This window comes from Oratosquilla oratoria, chromosome 28, assembly GCF_046742065.1.
Source record: "Oratosquilla oratoria isolate Oo_2021 chromosome 28, ASM4674206v1, whole genome shotgun sequence".
In the NCBI taxonomy this organism is placed as follows: domain Eukaryota; kingdom Metazoa; phylum Arthropoda; class Malacostraca; order Stomatopoda; family Squillidae; genus Oratosquilla; species Oratosquilla oratoria.
In genome coordinates this window covers 26,549,138-26,567,201 of record NC_134804.1, presented here as the reverse complement: position 1 = coordinate 26,567,201, position 18,064 = coordinate 26,549,138, and the positions used below count along the sequence as shown (strand labels likewise).

The window sequence follows — 18,064 nt, the reverse complement described above, 5'->3', positions numbered from 1 at the left end:
AAAGGATTTGGAAGATAGGGTTGATGAAAGAATATTAGGATGGTTTAGACACATGGAAAGAATGAGTGAAGAAAGACTAGTAAAAGAGGTATGGAAGGCAGATGTGGAGGGAGTGAACATGAGGGGACATCCTAGGATGAGGTGGATGGATGGGGTGAAGGGGGCTTTGGGGAAGAGGGGAATGTCTGTTGAGGAAGGAAGGGAGAGGACGGAAGACAGAGGTGAGTGGAGAATGGTTGTATATGGATGATGTTGTGATTGCATGAGGAGGAATGGGCGGGGGGGTGGGGGGTGGGGTAGTATGTGTGAGTAAATTTTGACGCAGCCCGAAGGGATTTCTCCCCGTCCTCTCCTTATATGCAAGGGGGGGCGCCGATTAAATGAAGCGGCCTTGCTGTGGATGTGCTGTGTCTTGCGACACTGCTTCTGACCCAGGGCGGTGGGCAGGGTGCAGGGATGACCCGTCATCCAGGAGGTGCTCAGATGAGAGGGAGGGTGGGAGGGGTGTGGAGTGTATGTAGGGATGAAATGGGTGGGAGTGTTTTTATGCCTTTCCCTTTTTGGCTACCTCCCTTGGAAGGGGGAAAAAGCCTTGGTATATGTATGTATGTATATAAAAAGGAAACTATATAGTACAATGGGTGTCACTTTAGGATTATAACAATAATTTGAGTAAATTTTATGACATGTGGTAGCACTTTTTCCCATTTTGCCACACCGAGGTGTCACAAGTGAGACAGATGGGATGGGGTGGGCAATCAATATCCTAAAAAGGGATACTCATTGTACTTCCTTTACTATATACAGAATAAGAAAAAAAAAAAAAAGATAAAATAGCACATAAATGGGAAATAAGAGAGGGATGTACTAAAGTTGATTTGGCAGAATGGCTAGTAGTATACTTGTGGAATAGGTTGATATATATATATATATATATATATATATATACATATATATATATATATATATATATGTAAAACTATATATACACTAGATATATATACACTATATATATATATACACAACTATATATATATATATATATATATATACATCTATATATACATGTACATATATACATATATATATATATATACATATATATATATATATATATATATATATATATATACACTATATATATATATATATATATATACATATATATATATATATATATATATATATATATATATTTTTTTTTTTTTTTTTTTTTTTTTTTTTTTTTGAGGTAGTGTTCTTGCCACTTTGGTTATATTAGAAAAATTACTAATATTATGTTAGTTGAATTAATTATTATAATATTTCTTTACAGGACACCTCTTCCATCTGTTACCCAAGGGTCTTTGTTATTGTCAAGTTGTACCCCGAGCAAAGCATCGAGTACTCCGATTCAAACAGAAGATGTGACTGTAGCTAGTCATGAGCCAGAGCCAGAGCCAGAGCCAGAACTAGAGCCAGAGCCAGAGACAGAAGAGACACCAATTACAGAGCCGGATATATCAGTTAAAGTTGGTTTGGGAGCTAAATATGAAGATATCACTCCCCCAGACACCCCAAGCCAGGAGGCCAAAAGTACTCCGGCTCACCCACTTACAGCCCTGTCATCTCTTGTGGGGAAAGTGGAGACTGTCGATGAAGTTCAAAAAGACACACCTGCATCATCGTTTTCCCTTGTCTCAACCCCAGCTGTGCAAGACACTGGAAACATTTCCTTCATCAGTAAACCAGAAGATAGTACAGTGAATAGTTTTGCCATTCCAGGAGTTAAACAAGAGGATGGAAAAGATACAGTAAACCCAACTTTGACTTTCAAAAGTGTTTCAGCTTCAGCTCCTACTTCAGTTTTAACTTCAACCCCTAAAGTGAACTTCAACTTCAATCCTCCTGCTGATATGACTTTCTCACTCCCAACCCCAGGAAAGGATGCAAATGGCCAAGGGAAATTTTCTTTCTTTGGTAAGCCAACATTGGCCTCCACACCTGCCAAACTTTTGGCTCCCATACCCAGCACAGGTGATAACGAGAGTGATGCTTCTTCACGTGTTTTCAGTGCTAAAGTGATTGAGCCACTCGAAAACCCAGTTGCACCGTCAATGTCAGGAGCTGTTGTCAAAGAGGAGAGTGAGGTAGAGAATATAACAACTCAGGATTTGAACACAACGAAGAATGAGGTACCAACACTTTCAACAACTTTAGCATCAAACTTGGCCAAGGGCTTGTCAGCATCGGGCCTTTTTGCATCTCCAAGTGGTACACGTAGCATATTTTCACCCAAGCCTGTGGCTGAAGCTTCCCTTGGATCCCAGGAGAGTGAGGATGTGCCTACCAGTAGCTTAAGTTTTGTGGGCTCAAGTTCCCAAGCAGTAGGTTCTGTGTTCACAGGCTCATCGAGCTTATTTGGAACCTTCAAAACTGCAGAACCAGCAGTTTCAGTCAGTAGTGCTGCTCCAAGTATATTTTCATTCCAGCCACCAACTGACACAGCAGCTACTGCTCCAGCTGAAACTGGTGATACTGAACCAGTATCAGGAACACCAGGAGTTGCAGCATCTGTGGTACCAAGCAATTTTGCAGGTAGTAAGTTAGCCAAATCATCTAGTCTCTTTGGAGACACAACAGGAATGAAAGGTAGCATATTTGGAGGCTCAACTTCCTCATCATCCAGTATATTTGGAGCTGTAGCGAAAAGCACAGCACCAAGTACTTTAACTTTAGCAGCCCCGTCATCTTCATCAGGATCTTCACCAGGAGCAAAGAGTACATCCCCAGTCCCTTCAGAACAAACTTCTGTTTTTACATTTGCATGGCCCCAGAAACCATCATCAGAACCAGAGGCACCTAGCCCAACTCTCGAAGAAGAGGAGGAAGAAGACGAAGAAGAAGAGGAAGAGGAAGAAGAAGAGGAAGAGGAAGATGAGAGTTCAGACCCTACTGCTGATACTGAGTTAGCTGCAACAGGAGCTGAAACTGTGGATGCTGCTGTTGTGCCAGAGGAAGAGATTGTTGTCACTGAGCCAAGTCCCTCCAGTAGTCCTGCATCTATTGATTCAGATAATACCACCATTGTGGCAAAAACAACTGTTACTGGTTTGTTTGGACTGACACCATCTTCCAACATTTTTGCAGGAACAAAAAGTATTTTTGGTGGCACTTCCACTTTGGGCCAAGGATTCCAGTTTACACCCAGTTCCTCCTCCAGTCTACCTGCCTCTGCTACAGCTTCAGCTGCAGCCTCCAGTACCTCAGGAGTGCCGTTATCATCGACAACAACAACAACGACAATGAGTAGTCTATTTGGATCGCAAACATCAACATTACCATCTGGTTCAAGTAGCTTGTTTGGAAGTGTGCCTGCTGCTGCCTCTACTTCAAGCAGCTTGTTTGGAAGTTTCTCGGCCGTCACCACGTCAACAAGTAGTCTGTTTGCGTCAGCTGCAACAACTAGCTCAGGTAGCATATTCGGAACTCCTGCACCCACTGCCATCAGTACCTCCACGAGTACCTTGTTTGGGACTTCTGTAGTTGTCACATCTGCTTCTGATGCTGTTACGGAAGATTCTGTAGCTGCTACTCCTACACCTACACCTGCTCTAACGCCTGATCCTACTCCATCTCCTGCCCCTGCACCTACGCCTACACCTACACCTACGCCTACGCCTACACCTGCTTCCACTACTACTGCATCTTCAGGTGATGTGTCTGATACTGCAGCTTGTACAACTTCAGCTACCACAAGTTCAAGCAGTTTATTTGGAGCATCACCAGCTGTTGCAACAACCACCATTACTTCGAGTAGTATATTTGGGAATTCTTCAGCACCATCTCTTGGTAACAGTAATTCAAATAGCCTGTTTGGAGCACCTGCTACTACCAGTTCAGTTAGCCTGTTTGGGACATCTTCAACCGCCACCACTACTTCAAGTAGTTTATTTGGAGGTCCTCTAACAACAACCACTAGCTCAAGCAGTTTATTTGGGACTCCAGCAGCTTCATCCACTACCGCCACTACCACAGTCAGTCTGTTTGGAACTCAGTCAACTACTGCCACTACTGCAAGTAGCTTGTTTGGGACTCAGGCAATTACTGTTACCACTGCAAGCACCATGTTTGGTACTCCAGCAACTGTTACAACTACTTCAAGTACCATGTTTGGGACCCCAGTAACAGCTGTCACTACTTCAAGTTCTTTGTTTGGGACAGCAGCAGCTGCCACAAGTTCTGGGAGTTTGTTTGGGTCTCCTGCAGTCAGCAGTGGAAGTATGTTTGGTTCTGCTGTGACAACTAGTACTGGTTCAGTATTTGGAAACACTGCCACTACTGCTAGTAGCACCAGTATTTTTGGCAGTGCGTCATCTGCAATTGGCTCGGGAGGTTTATTTGGGGGAACTCCTGCAACTAGTACTGGGAGTGTATTTGGCACTCCATCCTCTGGGACTATGTTTGGCTCATCTGGTACTTCAACAAATGTGACTTCTTCAAGTGCAAGTGTCTTTGGATCCCCTGCCACCACCTCGAGTACTCTGTTTGGCGGAGCAGCACCCACAACTTCAAGTCCTGAGAAGATATTTAACCAGCAGTCTTCTGCATTTGGTTCTGTGACACCAGCAAAACCAGTATCATTATTTGGTACTGGTGGGGCAAGTACTGATGCTAGCTCCACAGGTACCTCTGGATCAGTTTTTGGTGGTGCACAACAGCCTTCTCTGTTCAACGCCCAGTCTACAAATTCTGCATTTGGTCAACAGAATTCATCTTTGTTTGGACAGTCAGGAAGTTCAGCTTTTGGAAACACAAATGCAACTCCTGGTTTTGGACAAACAGCAGCAACTCCTTCTTCTCCATTTGGTTCCTCAGGGTAAGTATATTCATGATTGTTTTTACCTTTTCTTAACTGAGGGGGCAGACTAGGATAGAACAGGGTCTGGAATGGTTGAGACCCGCTTTTGTTCCAGATGTAGTGCTCACCAGAGGGACCAATGACAGGTATCTGCATGTGGTGATCCTGGAAGATGGACAGTGAAGCTGCCCATTTTAAAAACTAGTCAACTCCCTCATCTCCATCAGGAGGTGGAGGCCAGAAGGGATGAGTGTCTGGCCTGGGCCCAAGGTCTTTATCGACTTAAACTATTTCATACACTTTTCACATGTGGAGAACTGGCAACTGCTCTCCTCATCTGACCACTTTGAGTTGGTGATGTGGCAACAGTACCACATTGATACAACATAAATAATAGTCCAAAGTCTCTTCCCAGTGAAACCTGTATGAGGTTCTAAGGACAATTGCCAGCCACTGTGGTGTGTGGGATTGTAGGGTTTTCACTAGTAAAACTCAGGGGAACAATTGGTTGATTCATGTCTCACTAGAATAAATTCATCTAGCATTACCTAAAGCAGAATCAGTAGAGTAAGTCATCAGATGTAAGGGATACTAGTTGTTTATAGCTTTGCAGATTTAAAAGGAAGATTTATTCAGTTGATTCAGGGGACTGGGTCAAAACGGGATATTTTGTACACTACTGTAACTCAAAACATGGAAAACAAGAGAGGAGGAGTTTGAATGTGTTTAAGATGAGGTGCCTGAGAAGTATGATAGGGGCTACTAGGCTGGAAAGCGTGAGAAATGAGGAGGTGAGGAGGAGAGCAGGGTTGGAAAGGGAGTTGGGAGATAGGGTTGATGAAAGAGTATTGGGATGGTTTGGGCACATGGAAAGGATGAGTGAAGAAAGATTAGTAAAAGAGGTGTGGAAGGCAGAGATTGAAGGAAAGAACATGAGGGAGTGACCAAGGATGAGATGGATGGATGGGTAAAAGAACTAGCTGCACATATATGCCATATCTATAATATAAAAAATATTATAAATTTAAATAAATATAAATGAACAGAGGTAGACAGCAGAAACTATTATACAGTATAGGCAAGTATAAGACAAACGGGCATTGGGAAAGCATTACCTCAGCAACGTAAACATATGGAAATGAAGGTGCGCACAGATTGGGAAAAGAAAAAAATTTGTCAAGTCTTCATTTGTATGAGATTTTTTGTAGATTATAATTGTTATACAGTACATAGTGAATGAAGTCCTGATTTTCATGTAGCAATAGAAATAAAGAATGTAGGCTATGGGAGGCAGGTTAAAGGAGTTTACTGGTACTTTTAAGGTCAGCCATAGTTACCATGAGCCTGTAGGCCTTACAGATAAGATATGATCACCAAAAATGCATGAATTGTAACACATTCAAAAACATGTTCCCTATTTTTTTGTGTAAAAAACTATTATAAAACCTTGCACTATACGCGGGTATATATGGTAATTGTTGCCTCGAGTTTCACTCACTGGAAAACTCACAGTAGCTGGTAGAGGTCAACAGCCCCCCCCCCTCCCACACCCCTATCTTTCTAGAAAGAATATTTAGTATGTTAGTGTGGGAGTGGTTCTGTCACCAACTGAAACTGGTAGTGGGGCACAGGAACAGTCAACAGTGGTCAGCTACCCATATGGAAAAAGTGTGAGACAATACAGTTGAAGTTGATAGAGAATAAGTGTCTCCTTAGGACTGCACCTCTTAACAGAGGTGAGGGGATTGACAAGCTTTGAAAATGGACAGCTTCACTTGCCTTCTTGCAGGTACTCGTTATTGGTTCTGCCTTTTAGCACATGTATTTGTTCTGTCTTGTGACACTGCTTCTGACCCAGGGCAGTGAGCGAGATGCAAGGATAATCTGTCATCCAGGAGGAGCCAAGACAAGAGGGAGGGAGGGGGTGGATGGTAGTGGAGTATGTGGTGATGCAATGGGTGGGAGCAGATTTTATGGTTTTGTTTTTTGGCTACCTCCCTTGTAAGGGGGAAAAAGCCTTTGGTATATGTATGTATGTATATATGTACATCACTGCATCTGCTTTACTTGTTCCAACTTTTCCAGCTTGAAATCCCTATTTTTTCATGTATAATTTTTGCTTATTTCAGTGGTGGTTTCTTTAGTGGGCTTGGAGGGAAACCAAGTACAGAAAATGCAAATAAAAATGTATTTGGTTCTCCTAACTTCTCTCAAGCTAAACCAGAGACAAGTAAGTTCTTACAATGTTCACATTGGTTAAGAATAATGCATATATAGAAAGAAATTAAATTAGCCACAATGATATGTTGAAAATGTCATCTCAAGGGAGATAACATGAAAAGCAGTGTAGAAGATCATTGGAGTTATGGTCAGGGTGAAAACATAAGATTAAGCAGATGAGAAAAATTAATAGTGTAGTGTAGATAAATCCAGAAAAAAAAGTAATGATTGATGGTTCAGTTTAATGTCGCAAATTGCCCTTATCAGTTGGCTAGGACAGTGACCCTTACAGAGGACTTTGTAGTGTGGAATTTTATGAACCATGCCCCTTAGTCGTCCAACTATGGCAGTAGGGTTCAAACTGCCATAACCCAACCTCTGCCACAAGGAGGGAGGGGGGGGGACACTTTAACCTGATGGCCAAGCATAAAGGCTCTCTATAACAGTAGCTTGGTGATTGTATTCTGAAGTCATGTCAGTTACTAAGCACCTCATGCATCAGTGGCCTGATAGCTACAAAAGTGTAGTACTTTATAATAGCACTTTCAAAACCTCACTATGCTGTTATGTCATAGTGCTGTTGTCACATAGAAATTCTGGATTTATCTGTGCCATACTATAGATAAATGTAAGAGAATGGTTAAAGTAGTTGTAATCTTGAATTTTGCAGACTAGAAACCCATAAATTATATTTCTTAATTATTTTTATTCCTCAATAGGTTTGTTTAGTACTCCTGCCGCCTCTACATCATCAGGAACATTTGGATCTAATTCATTTAGTAGCACAGGAGGAGGGAATGTTGGCCAAACAGGCTTTGGTCTAGGAACGCAGACACAGACACAGACTGCAGGTAAGAGAGAATGAATTGCAAACAATCAGTCAATCTGTTATCCAAGGTTGCTCTTTTAGGAGAAACATGGCTCACAGACAAATAGCTGTTGCCACCAGCCAGGCCCATATACCATACTAGGAAGAAGTGCTGTTGTTCAGAAACTGTTAGTGTAGGTCAGAAGATGGGTTCATTGTCTTATGTAGTGGTTGCAACTATGGCATTTTGATTCTGTGGCTTATTCTGTATATATATTGTAACAACACACACCCCACACATTACCTCTCACAAGCACCACAAATATAATGCAAAAAAAAATTCATCAGCAGCATACTACTCAAATATCTACCACAACCTGCCACCCAAAACACACAAAATATTCACACAGAAACACATTCACACTCAGATAACTAAAGCCCTTCAAGGAAGACCACCAAACTCAATACTCCAGCAACAACCTCGAGATGTAATTCCCATAGAGACTTCCACATCAGACAAGAACCACACTAGCATACCTGCAGTCGGGTCAACAGCCAAGACAATACCAACACACAATATGCCTGGCCACAGATTCAAGCTGCCCCAGAAGTGACTACCACACAGAAGACACAGAACACCCATACTACTGTTCCCCACACAGACTACAGACTATCCCCAGACAAAAATACAATATCTTTTCTCTAAGTGATCCGGATGCTATCGCTAGTTTTCTAGAGACTACAGATCTCATGCAAGAGACCAAGGGCAACATATTGATTGAATTGATTACTTTTCCTCACATCATACTATTTTAAAGCAAACACCACTTCCTCCTTTGTAAATTCTGGTACATCACTAACATCTGCAGATGAATTTACTGACTCAATTATGTGTTTGATGAGTAAAGGTTTTAGTAATATTCTTTTTTGTTCCATTCTGTCTCTGAATTTGATAATCTGTCATTCTTTTTTCAAAAATGTCATCTGCTGCCATGCTAGAGCTCATCTGTGCAAGGCACCTTTGATATTTTCCTCTATTTCATCCATGTTTCTTTGTTTTCTCTGATTTCTGCCTTTTGTTGATGAGCTTGTTTAATTCTGCTGTGTTTCACTCCTCCTGATTTTAATCTGCTTAGTCCTTTTTATTAAGTTGTTTGTAACTATGATTTTTTTTCTTTCTTTCTTTATTTCTTTCTTCTGTGATTGTGTCCTTATTTCTTAGCTTCAAATCTATTTCTAATTTCTAACTTAAATTCCTTCTTCTTCTTCTTCTTCTTCTTCTTCTTCTTCTTCTTCTTCTTCTTCTTCTTCTTCTTCTTCTTCTTCTTCTTCTTCTTCTTCTTCTTCTTCTTCTTCTTCTTCTTCTTCTTCTTCTTCTTCTTCTTCTTCTTCTTCTTCTTCTTCTTCTTCTTCTTCTTCTTCTTCTTCTTCTTCTTCTTCTTCTTCTTCTTCTTCTTCTTCTTCTTCTTCTTCTTCTTCTTCTTCTTCTTCTTCTTCTTCTATTATTTCATCTTATTTTAATTTCTCTTAGGCTTTGGAAGTCCTCCATCCTTTGGTGGTACCCCATCGTTTGGATCACCTCCGAGTTTTGGTGGTTCACCCAGTTTTGGAGGGTCTGCCACATTTGGAGCGTCACCTACTTTTGGGTCTTCGCCTACTTTTGGAGGTGGAACATCTGTCTTCGGAGGACAAAGTTTTGGGACAACACAATCAAGTAAGAGCATTTGTATTCTTGTTTGAGATTGTTTCTTTCTATGTGTTTACAGGATATATGTTATGTACTCCCTTAATTGATGGTACCAAAATGATGGATCCCCAAAGGTACAGTGCCCCAGAGAGGAACCATCCAACAACTCACTCTACTGAGCAGCTCACAAACTGCTACCTTCACTTGGAGTTGCTCTCTAAGACATTTGTACCAGGTCTCCATAATATATCTAATGTTCATGCACTCTCAGAATGCCAACTTTCATGTATCCAATATGCTGATTTTTTTAGACACTCAGCATGACACCCAGGTGCCTTGTCTGCTGTCATCATCTTGATAACTTCTTTCCCCTCGTCTTTTCTTATTTCTCCTCCATTTTCCTCATTCATCACTGTCATTTTCTTAGCACCTCCCACTGCAACCACCTTTCCTTTCTTATCCTCCTTCGCATTTAGCAACTCACTAAAATACTCTGCCCATCATACTCTTACTGCCTTCTCTTCCATTATCATCTCTCCATCTACACCTTTTACCTTTTCTTCTGTACTTGATTAACCTCCACTTCCTCTGTTGGTTTCCTTCCAAAACATCTTTTTACCACTTTCAAAATTTTCTGTCATACTCTTCCCCCCATTTTGACATCTCTTTTTCTTTGGTCTTCCTAAGTTGGTAGCCCCATTTTTTCTAGTCTATTACTGTGTTTTATCTGTCGTCAGGCTTTGGACCATTTTGGTAGCTGCTCTTTGGATTTTTTCTAGATGGACTCTCCTTTTCTTTGTGTGGAGACCACAATTCTTTTGCATATCTGAGCCTGGAACTAATATGGTTTTCTGTGAGTGTGAAATGATCTATAGGGTTCTGGTGTATGATTGTGTTTCTAACATTTTCATGTGGTGTTCTATGGAGAGAATTTTGGTTTCTATACAAAGGCATCCAATCAGGGTGGATTTAGTGCATGCTGTTATAAAAGAAAGTATAATAATACTTTGATATATGTATCACATAAGACTTGTGAATTGTAGTACTCAAGCTATGTAACTTGAAAGCTCACTGTGTTTACTTATTTTCTTCTGTAGAGTATATCAAATATTGTTTTCTCTCCCAAGGTGGTACAAGTGGGTTTGGAAACTTTGCATCATCAAATACATCAACATTCGGGGCCATTGCCAGCCAGGCCAATGATGGCAGTTCTGGTTTTGGAGGGTAAGGCAAATAATTTTTGTATTTAACCCCCCACCCCTTCTCTTCAGTCAGACTTGCTCTTTCAATCTCCCTTTCACTCGCACACACACAAACATTTGAAATCTGTATTCACAATTGAAAGTACATAAAGCAGGGAGGAAAGACAGAGAGAAAGTCCCCCCCCCCTCCAATGAAAGAAATAACTGTGACACAGGAGGAAATAAGGGACCAAATAGAAAACCTTGACATCAGAAAATCACATGGGCCAGATGGAATTGCAAATTGGATATTAAAAGAATGTATAGATGAACTAATGGACAAAATACACAAGATAATTGATTTCTCTGTATAGATGAACTAATGGACAAAATACATAAGATAATTGATTTCTCACTCAAAGAAGGGAAAGTACCACAAGATTGGAAAAATGCAAATATTGTACCAATATACAAAGGAAAATCCAACTAACTGTAGACCGATCTCCCTTATCAAAAGTAAATGGATTAAACATTTGGAAAATAATACTATACTAAATCCAAAACAATTTGGATTTAGACGTGGAAGATCATGTGCCACAAACTTGATTTGCGTTTACTCGAGGCTAAAAGAAATAATGCAAGAAAGGGATGGATGGGCAGACAGTGCCTTCTTAGATCTACAAAAAGCATTTGATAAAGTACCACACAAAAAGCTACTAAGAAAAATTGAAATAATAAGTGGAGTACAAGGAAAGTTATTGGAATGGATGGAAGATTTCCTGAATGGGAGAAAAATGAGGGTGATACTTAAGAGACATAAACTTGACCCGAGAAGAAAGGACAAGTGGAGTCCCACAAGGTTCTGTATTGGCTCCAATAATGTTTGCCATATATATAAATGACATGGATGAAGGTGTGGAGTGTTATATGAACTTCTTTGAAGATGATGCAAAACTACTAAAGAGAGAAGTACAGAGGGAGATTGTAAATCACTACAAAAAGACCTGGATAAAGTCTAGGAATGGAATCAAAAGTGTGAAGTGAACTTCAACATCAAGAAATGTTGCATAATGGAATTTGGAAAAAGTAAAAATAGAATATCGGGACTATATGAAATTGGTACAAAGGAAGTTAAAAAAGTTAAATTGGAAAGGGACCTAGGAGTAATTATCAGCAATGACATTGCACCAGACAAACATATCAACAAAATAGTTGGAGAAACCTTCAATTTACTAAGATCAATAAAAGTGGCTTTTGACTACTTGGATGAAGAAATGGTAAAGAAAATATTAATTACATTGATAAGACCAAGATTGGAGTATGGTGCAACACTATGGACATCCAGTACTAAAAAGAACATAGAGAAATGTGTGTGTGTGTGTGTGTATAAAGAGGCTTCTTACCCTTTATAAGGATAGTGATGGTAGTTGTTAGACTTGCAGATTACTGTTGAATCATGGTATGATATTAGTTATACATATCAGACATGTTATTAATTCAGTTTTGTGTTTTAGTTTTGGCAATCAGCAAGCGTCTTCCTTTGAGAGCATCGCACAACAGTCCCCAGCATTTGGAGGGTCATCATTTGGGTCAGGGTAATTATTAGAGTGGTTTCTCTTACTTGAAATAGATATGTTTTTCAGTCAACTTTTGGGTTTCAAATTTTTACATCATAGATTTTGTCATGCCGCATGAATTCTTTAATTGCCTTTATGCATGGGTGGCACAATTGGAAGCAAGCTGGTCATTTTCCGTGGTGGGTTTGAGGCCTGCACTTCTTTGCGATTCTCGGTAGTGACTTAATGCTCCTACAGTCCAAGTGCATAGGGCAAAGGTGAATGCATAGGGCACAGCTATTCACCTTATAGTATATTCTCATCACCTTCTCTATTCTTTGACATAGATAAGATATTTTTCACTTAGATTTTAGTTTTATATGTGCAGTTTTTATTTGATTTGTTTCTGCTCTTTTTCAGGAACCGCAACTTTTCATCATGGAGATCGTAACTTCTCTTCATTGAAATTCCTATTATTCTAGAATAGCATAGGACTGAACAGAATGTATTTTAACAGCCAATTTATATGAGTACCTCTTGAGACTTCATCTCAGTTTATTGTACCAGAGTTCTCAGTTTCTTCCTCTTATTTTTAATGTTGTTTGATAAAATCATTGTGATTATTACTTGTTATTGTGATGATTCACTGCATATTCTGGAACTTATAAAATCATTGAATCATGAAGTTCATTGTAGAAGTATTAATAAGTTTAGGGTGTACAGCTTTGATGAGCAGAAATTTTATGAATCATGAACTGAGAATGCCCTTGCAAAAGAATTGTGAGGTGTGTTGATTAAGTCTATGATGGTGAATTACTTAATAAAGCACATCATGCTTCAGTTGCATTTGGAGCCATGAGAGAATAATAGTGTCATATTTTTATCCCACATTTAATATCTGGAAGTATACATACATATACCAAGGCTTTTTTCCCCCCTACCAGGGGGGTAGCCAAAAAGGACAAGGCACAAATACATTCCCACCCATTCCATCCCCGAAAACACTCCACACCCCTCCACCCTCCCTCCCATCTTAGCACCTCCTAGATGACGGGTCATCCCTGCACCCTGTCCACTGCCCTGGGTCAGAAGCAGTGTCGCAGGACACAGCACATCCACAGCAAGGCCGCTTCATTGAATCAGCGACCCCCCCTCTCCGTCCCCCCATATAAAGGAGAGGACGGGGAGAAATCCCTTCGGGCTGCGTCAAAATTTTTGCTCACACACACTACCTCACCCCCATTCCCCCGTCCAATCCACCTCATGCATCACAACATTTTCCATATACAACCATTCTCCATTCACCCCTGTCTTCTGTCCTCTCCCGTCCTTCCTCAACCGACATTCCCCTCTTCCCCAAAGCCCCCTTCACCCCATCCATCCATCTCATCCTAGGATGGAAGGGGTGAAAAAAGAAGAGAATGTCAGTAGGAAACTTGTGCTGACCTATATATGGAAGGGAACAAAAAAATCATAAATGATGATGCACTCATGCCAATGGTAGGTAGGTTGAGTCCAGTGAGATTTGACTACTGGAAAGAACAGGAAAAAAATCTTTCACAAGACTGTGGAATATCTGAACTCTAGCAATCTATGGTCTTGAGAGCATCTTGATTGTGTAAATATGTGCAAACAGCATATTATCTCAAAATTTATCACTATTTAGGCATGCTGGATGCCTTTTGGCAGAGTAAGTTAGAGCGTTGCTACTTGTGACTTAGTTGAGGTGAGGGCCATTCAAACCTTGATGCCAACAAGTTGGACAAAGGACATGATTCATTAAATTCCACGCTACAAAGTCTTCTGTAAGGCGCACTATCCTAGCCTCCTGATAAGGGAAGTTGGTGATGTTAAACTGAATCGTCAGTCATCAAATATGCAACACTGGTAAAATGTTCAAAATTACAACAAAGTTATTCTTATCAATCTGTGCCATACTTGTAACCTGGTACAAAATCAAAACATAATATAACCAAATCAAAACATGATCTGTAACAAACGTGCACATTCCTCCAAACACAGAAGTGAGAGAAGTGTTCAATATCTTGGGGTCATTGGATATGACAAAAGCTTCAGGACTTGATGGGATCTCAAATTGAATAGAGTGCTTAACCTCTTCACTCCGGGGCACATCGCACGTCTGGCAGCATTAGCCGCCCGACATGCGATGTTGCGTCATAATGATCACATTATAAAAAATAAAGTCAGTGCTCAATCGTTCGTTCTCTTTCACCCGTGAATTTTGATAACCATAGAAAATATGATGAAGCCAGTTTAGAGAGAATGGAGGTTACGTAGGTACGACTAATAAATATAATCAAGACGCCGATGTCGGCATCATCATGTACTCGCTTGCTCCTCATGATGCCTACGTAGGCGTCACCGTATGGAAGTGCTTAAAGAATGTAGGGAACAACTAGCAAACAAGATGCACAGTCTTATTGCATGTTCATTGAAAGAAGACATTGTGCCACTTGATTAGAAAAGTGCAAATGGGGTGTCAAATTCACAAAGGTGGAAATAAGAAGACACCCCTAAATTATATGCCGGTATCACTGACCAGCACAATAATGAAATTATGTGCAAGATCGATGGACAAATATCTCGAAGAGATGAACATTTTGACAGTCATTTTGGTTTCAGATATGGAGTTGTGTATGTCAGATCTTTTGAGCCTTGAGTGACTGATGCTCTGCAAGAGAGAGAGGGTTGGGTGGACTTTGTGTACCTTGACCTAGAAAAGGCTTTTCATAAAGTACCTCACAATCAACTTATATGGAAATTAGAGCATCTTTGAGGGCTGAGAGGCAAACTACTAGAATGGATGAAAGATACATGAAGACAGTAGTAAAAGATGTCAAGATGGAAAGCAGTAACGAGCCGAGTTCCAAAAGATTCAGTGCTTATGCTGATAATGTTTCTTGTCTATGTCATTGACATGATCGAAGCAACAATCAATACCAACATGTTTGCAGAGGACATAAAAATCATGAGAAGAGTAAAAATCAAGGCAGTAATGCAGTGGACAGGATGCAGGGATGACCTGTCATCCAGGAGGTGCCAGATGAGAGGGAGGGAAGAGGGTGGAGGGGAATGGAGTATGTAGGGGATGGAATGTGTGGGAGTGGTTTCAATGCCTTTTTCTCTTTGGCTACCTCCCGTGTAAGGGGGGAAAAAGCCTTTCGTATATATATATGTAGTCTTCTCTTTTTCTGCATGAGGGGACAGAGAAGGGGGTCACCAATTCAATGAAATGGCCTTGCTGTGGATATTCTGTGTCTTGCTGCATTGTTTCTGACTCGGCAGTGGGCGAGATGCAGGGATGACCCATCATCCAGGAGGAGCCAAGAAAAGAGGGAGGTAGGGGTGGTGAACGAATTTGTGGGAGTGGAATTATGCCTTTTGACTTTGGGTACATATGGATAGAATGAGAAATTAGGAGGTGAGGAAAACGGGGGTGGAAAGGGAGTTGTGAGGCAGGGTGGATGAAAGAGTATTGGAATGGTTTGGACATATGGAAAGAATGAGTGAAGAAAGACTAGTAAAAGAGGTGTGGAAGGAGTGAACATGAGGGGTGACCTAGGATGAGATGGATGGATGGGGTAAAAGGGGCTTCGGGGAAGAGGGGAATGCCTGTTGAGGAAGGACAGAAGATGGGTGGATGGAGAATGGTTGTATGTGGATGATGTTGTGATCCATGAAGTGGAATGGGTGGGGGATTGGGGGTGAAGTAATATGTGTGAGAAAAATTTGACGCAGCCCAAAGAGATTTCTCACCTTTTCTGTATGAGGGGACAGAGGGGGGCGGGGTCGCCAATTTAATGAAGCGGCTTTGCTGTGTCTTGTGACACTGCTTCTCACCCAGGGCAGTGGACAAGATGCAGGGATGACCCATCATCCAGGAGGTGCCAAGATAAAAGGGAGGGGAGTGGAGTGTGATAAGGATGAAATGGGTGGGAGTGGTTTTTATGCCTTTGTTTTTGGCTACCTCCCTTATAAGGGGAAAATAGCCTTTGGTATATGTATGTATGTATGACTTTGGGTACCTCCCTTGTAAGGGAGAAAAAGCCCTTGGTGTATTTATTTAATTATTTTTTCCATGGTATCTATAACAAGTCTTACTGGTAATTCATATAAAATAACATCAGTGGGGAAGAGATTAAGTAATGATGGTTAACCATGCATTTACCAAATATAAGCCTGCCCAAATTGAGGTGTGTCTAAGCTGTCAAATACATTAATTAATTTACAAATACTACAGAATGGAGTACTAAGAGTGATAACAGGATGCACCAAAACCATGCCTATAGGACACCAGCAATCAGAAACCAAAATTCTTCTAATGGAACATATGAAAATGACAAGAATGTGATTGTATGCCAAAACCCAGAACAACACACATTCTTCACACAACCAACAGTATGAAAAATATATATATACACCAGCAGAATAATACTCAAACATCTATATCAACAAACAGCCCAAACCATGCAAAACATCCACATTCACAATGAAATAACTACCGTATTTTCCGGCGTATAGTGCGCGACTTTTTTCCGTTGGAAGGGCCTTAAAATGGGGGGTGCGCGTTATCTACGGCCTACGATAAAAATTCTGCGGCTGTGTGTGTAATTTTTTTTCCACAACAATGTGACGATGTTGGCTGTTACAAAGTCGAGAACAAGAAGAACAGCCATGGTGACATGAAAGAATACGCCAGCATGGGCTACCGTATATAAATATTTGGTATAGGTAGGTATCTATCGAATCTTATTTTTCATGTTTAAATAGGCCTAAACACCATGAAACATGATCAATATTCATGATATTTGCCCATGTTCACAGCATCTTAGTTTGAATTTTTATGTTGGCTTTGTTGCTTCACTTTAGGTATGGTACAAATTCTGTTGAGGCCGTTCATAAAATCGTGTCAAACACCTGACTACAACACCCTCTTTCGGGAGTTATATTAACTAAACGTCACCTCGATGAGAGACTGTCCTATTTCACAACTGTCATTGCAGGTTCAAAGCTAAAACGAAACAGTCTGTCGTTTGTTTCAGTATTAAAAAAAAAAAAAAAGGTAAAGACGAATTATTTCCTCAAGATATAAAATGAAAATTTTCTGTAAAAATCCCGAAATTTTTCTGTATATTTTACTTTCAATAAACTTTTTTTAGATCATATTTCGAAACTATTTAAGCTACAAAGTAATAAGGGACCAACGCACAACATGAGTCATATACCGGTACATGTAGTTCCGACTTTTTCTTAGTTGTGTCCTGATTGATGCCTAAACTAACACTTAATTTAGTGACAAATCAACAGATTTCCCAGCGGTGGCTCTAGCCAATGAAAAATACTTCTCCATGTAACCTCGTTCACATGATATAAATACCGAGGTAAAACTGCGTTATAGACAAATGCGATCGGGCATGCGCGTTATACGTCGGTGCGCGCTATCTGTGTACCGAGATAACGAAGTGCATGGGTGCGCATTATAACCCGATGCGCATTTTAAGCCGGAAAATACGGTAATCAAGACCTTAAAGAAATCCTACCAAATTCAATAATAAAGTAATAACCCTCAGATAAAAGTCCCACAAAGAAAACCCTCCCACACCAAACATCAAGGATTATTCTAATAATGGAACAATAATTTTGCAGCTGTAAATGAAAATGTGCAGCTGAAAAAACAATTTTGTGGATCTGTAAAATTGTAGTGTCTTCACTAGAGTGGTTGTTATTGTGTCTCTGTTTAAATCTGTGTAA

The 18,064-nt window shown here is 40.4% G+C and overlaps 1 protein-coding gene across 1 annotated transcript in view; it reads left to right on the top strand.

Moving 5' to 3' along the window:
* Positions 1-13,160, top strand: part of LOC143040261 (uncharacterized) — a 49,078-nt gene extending 35,918 nt beyond the window's left edge. The window contains exons 14-20 of the mRNA XM_076211028.1: positions 1,316-4,858; positions 6,970-7,070; positions 7,780-7,911; positions 9,400-9,582; positions 10,683-10,779; positions 12,251-12,331; positions 12,713-13,160. Coding sequence (XP_076067143.1) covers positions 1,316-4,858; positions 6,970-7,070; positions 7,780-7,911; positions 9,400-9,582; positions 10,683-10,779; positions 12,251-12,331; positions 12,713-12,743 — 4,168 coding nt within the window. The 3' untranslated portion in view covers positions 12,744-13,160. The remainder of the gene's footprint in view (positions 1-1,315; positions 4,859-6,969; positions 7,071-7,779; positions 7,912-9,399; positions 9,583-10,682; positions 10,780-12,250; positions 12,332-12,712) is intronic.
* The last annotated feature ends 4,904 nt before the right edge of the window (positions 13,161-18,064 follow it).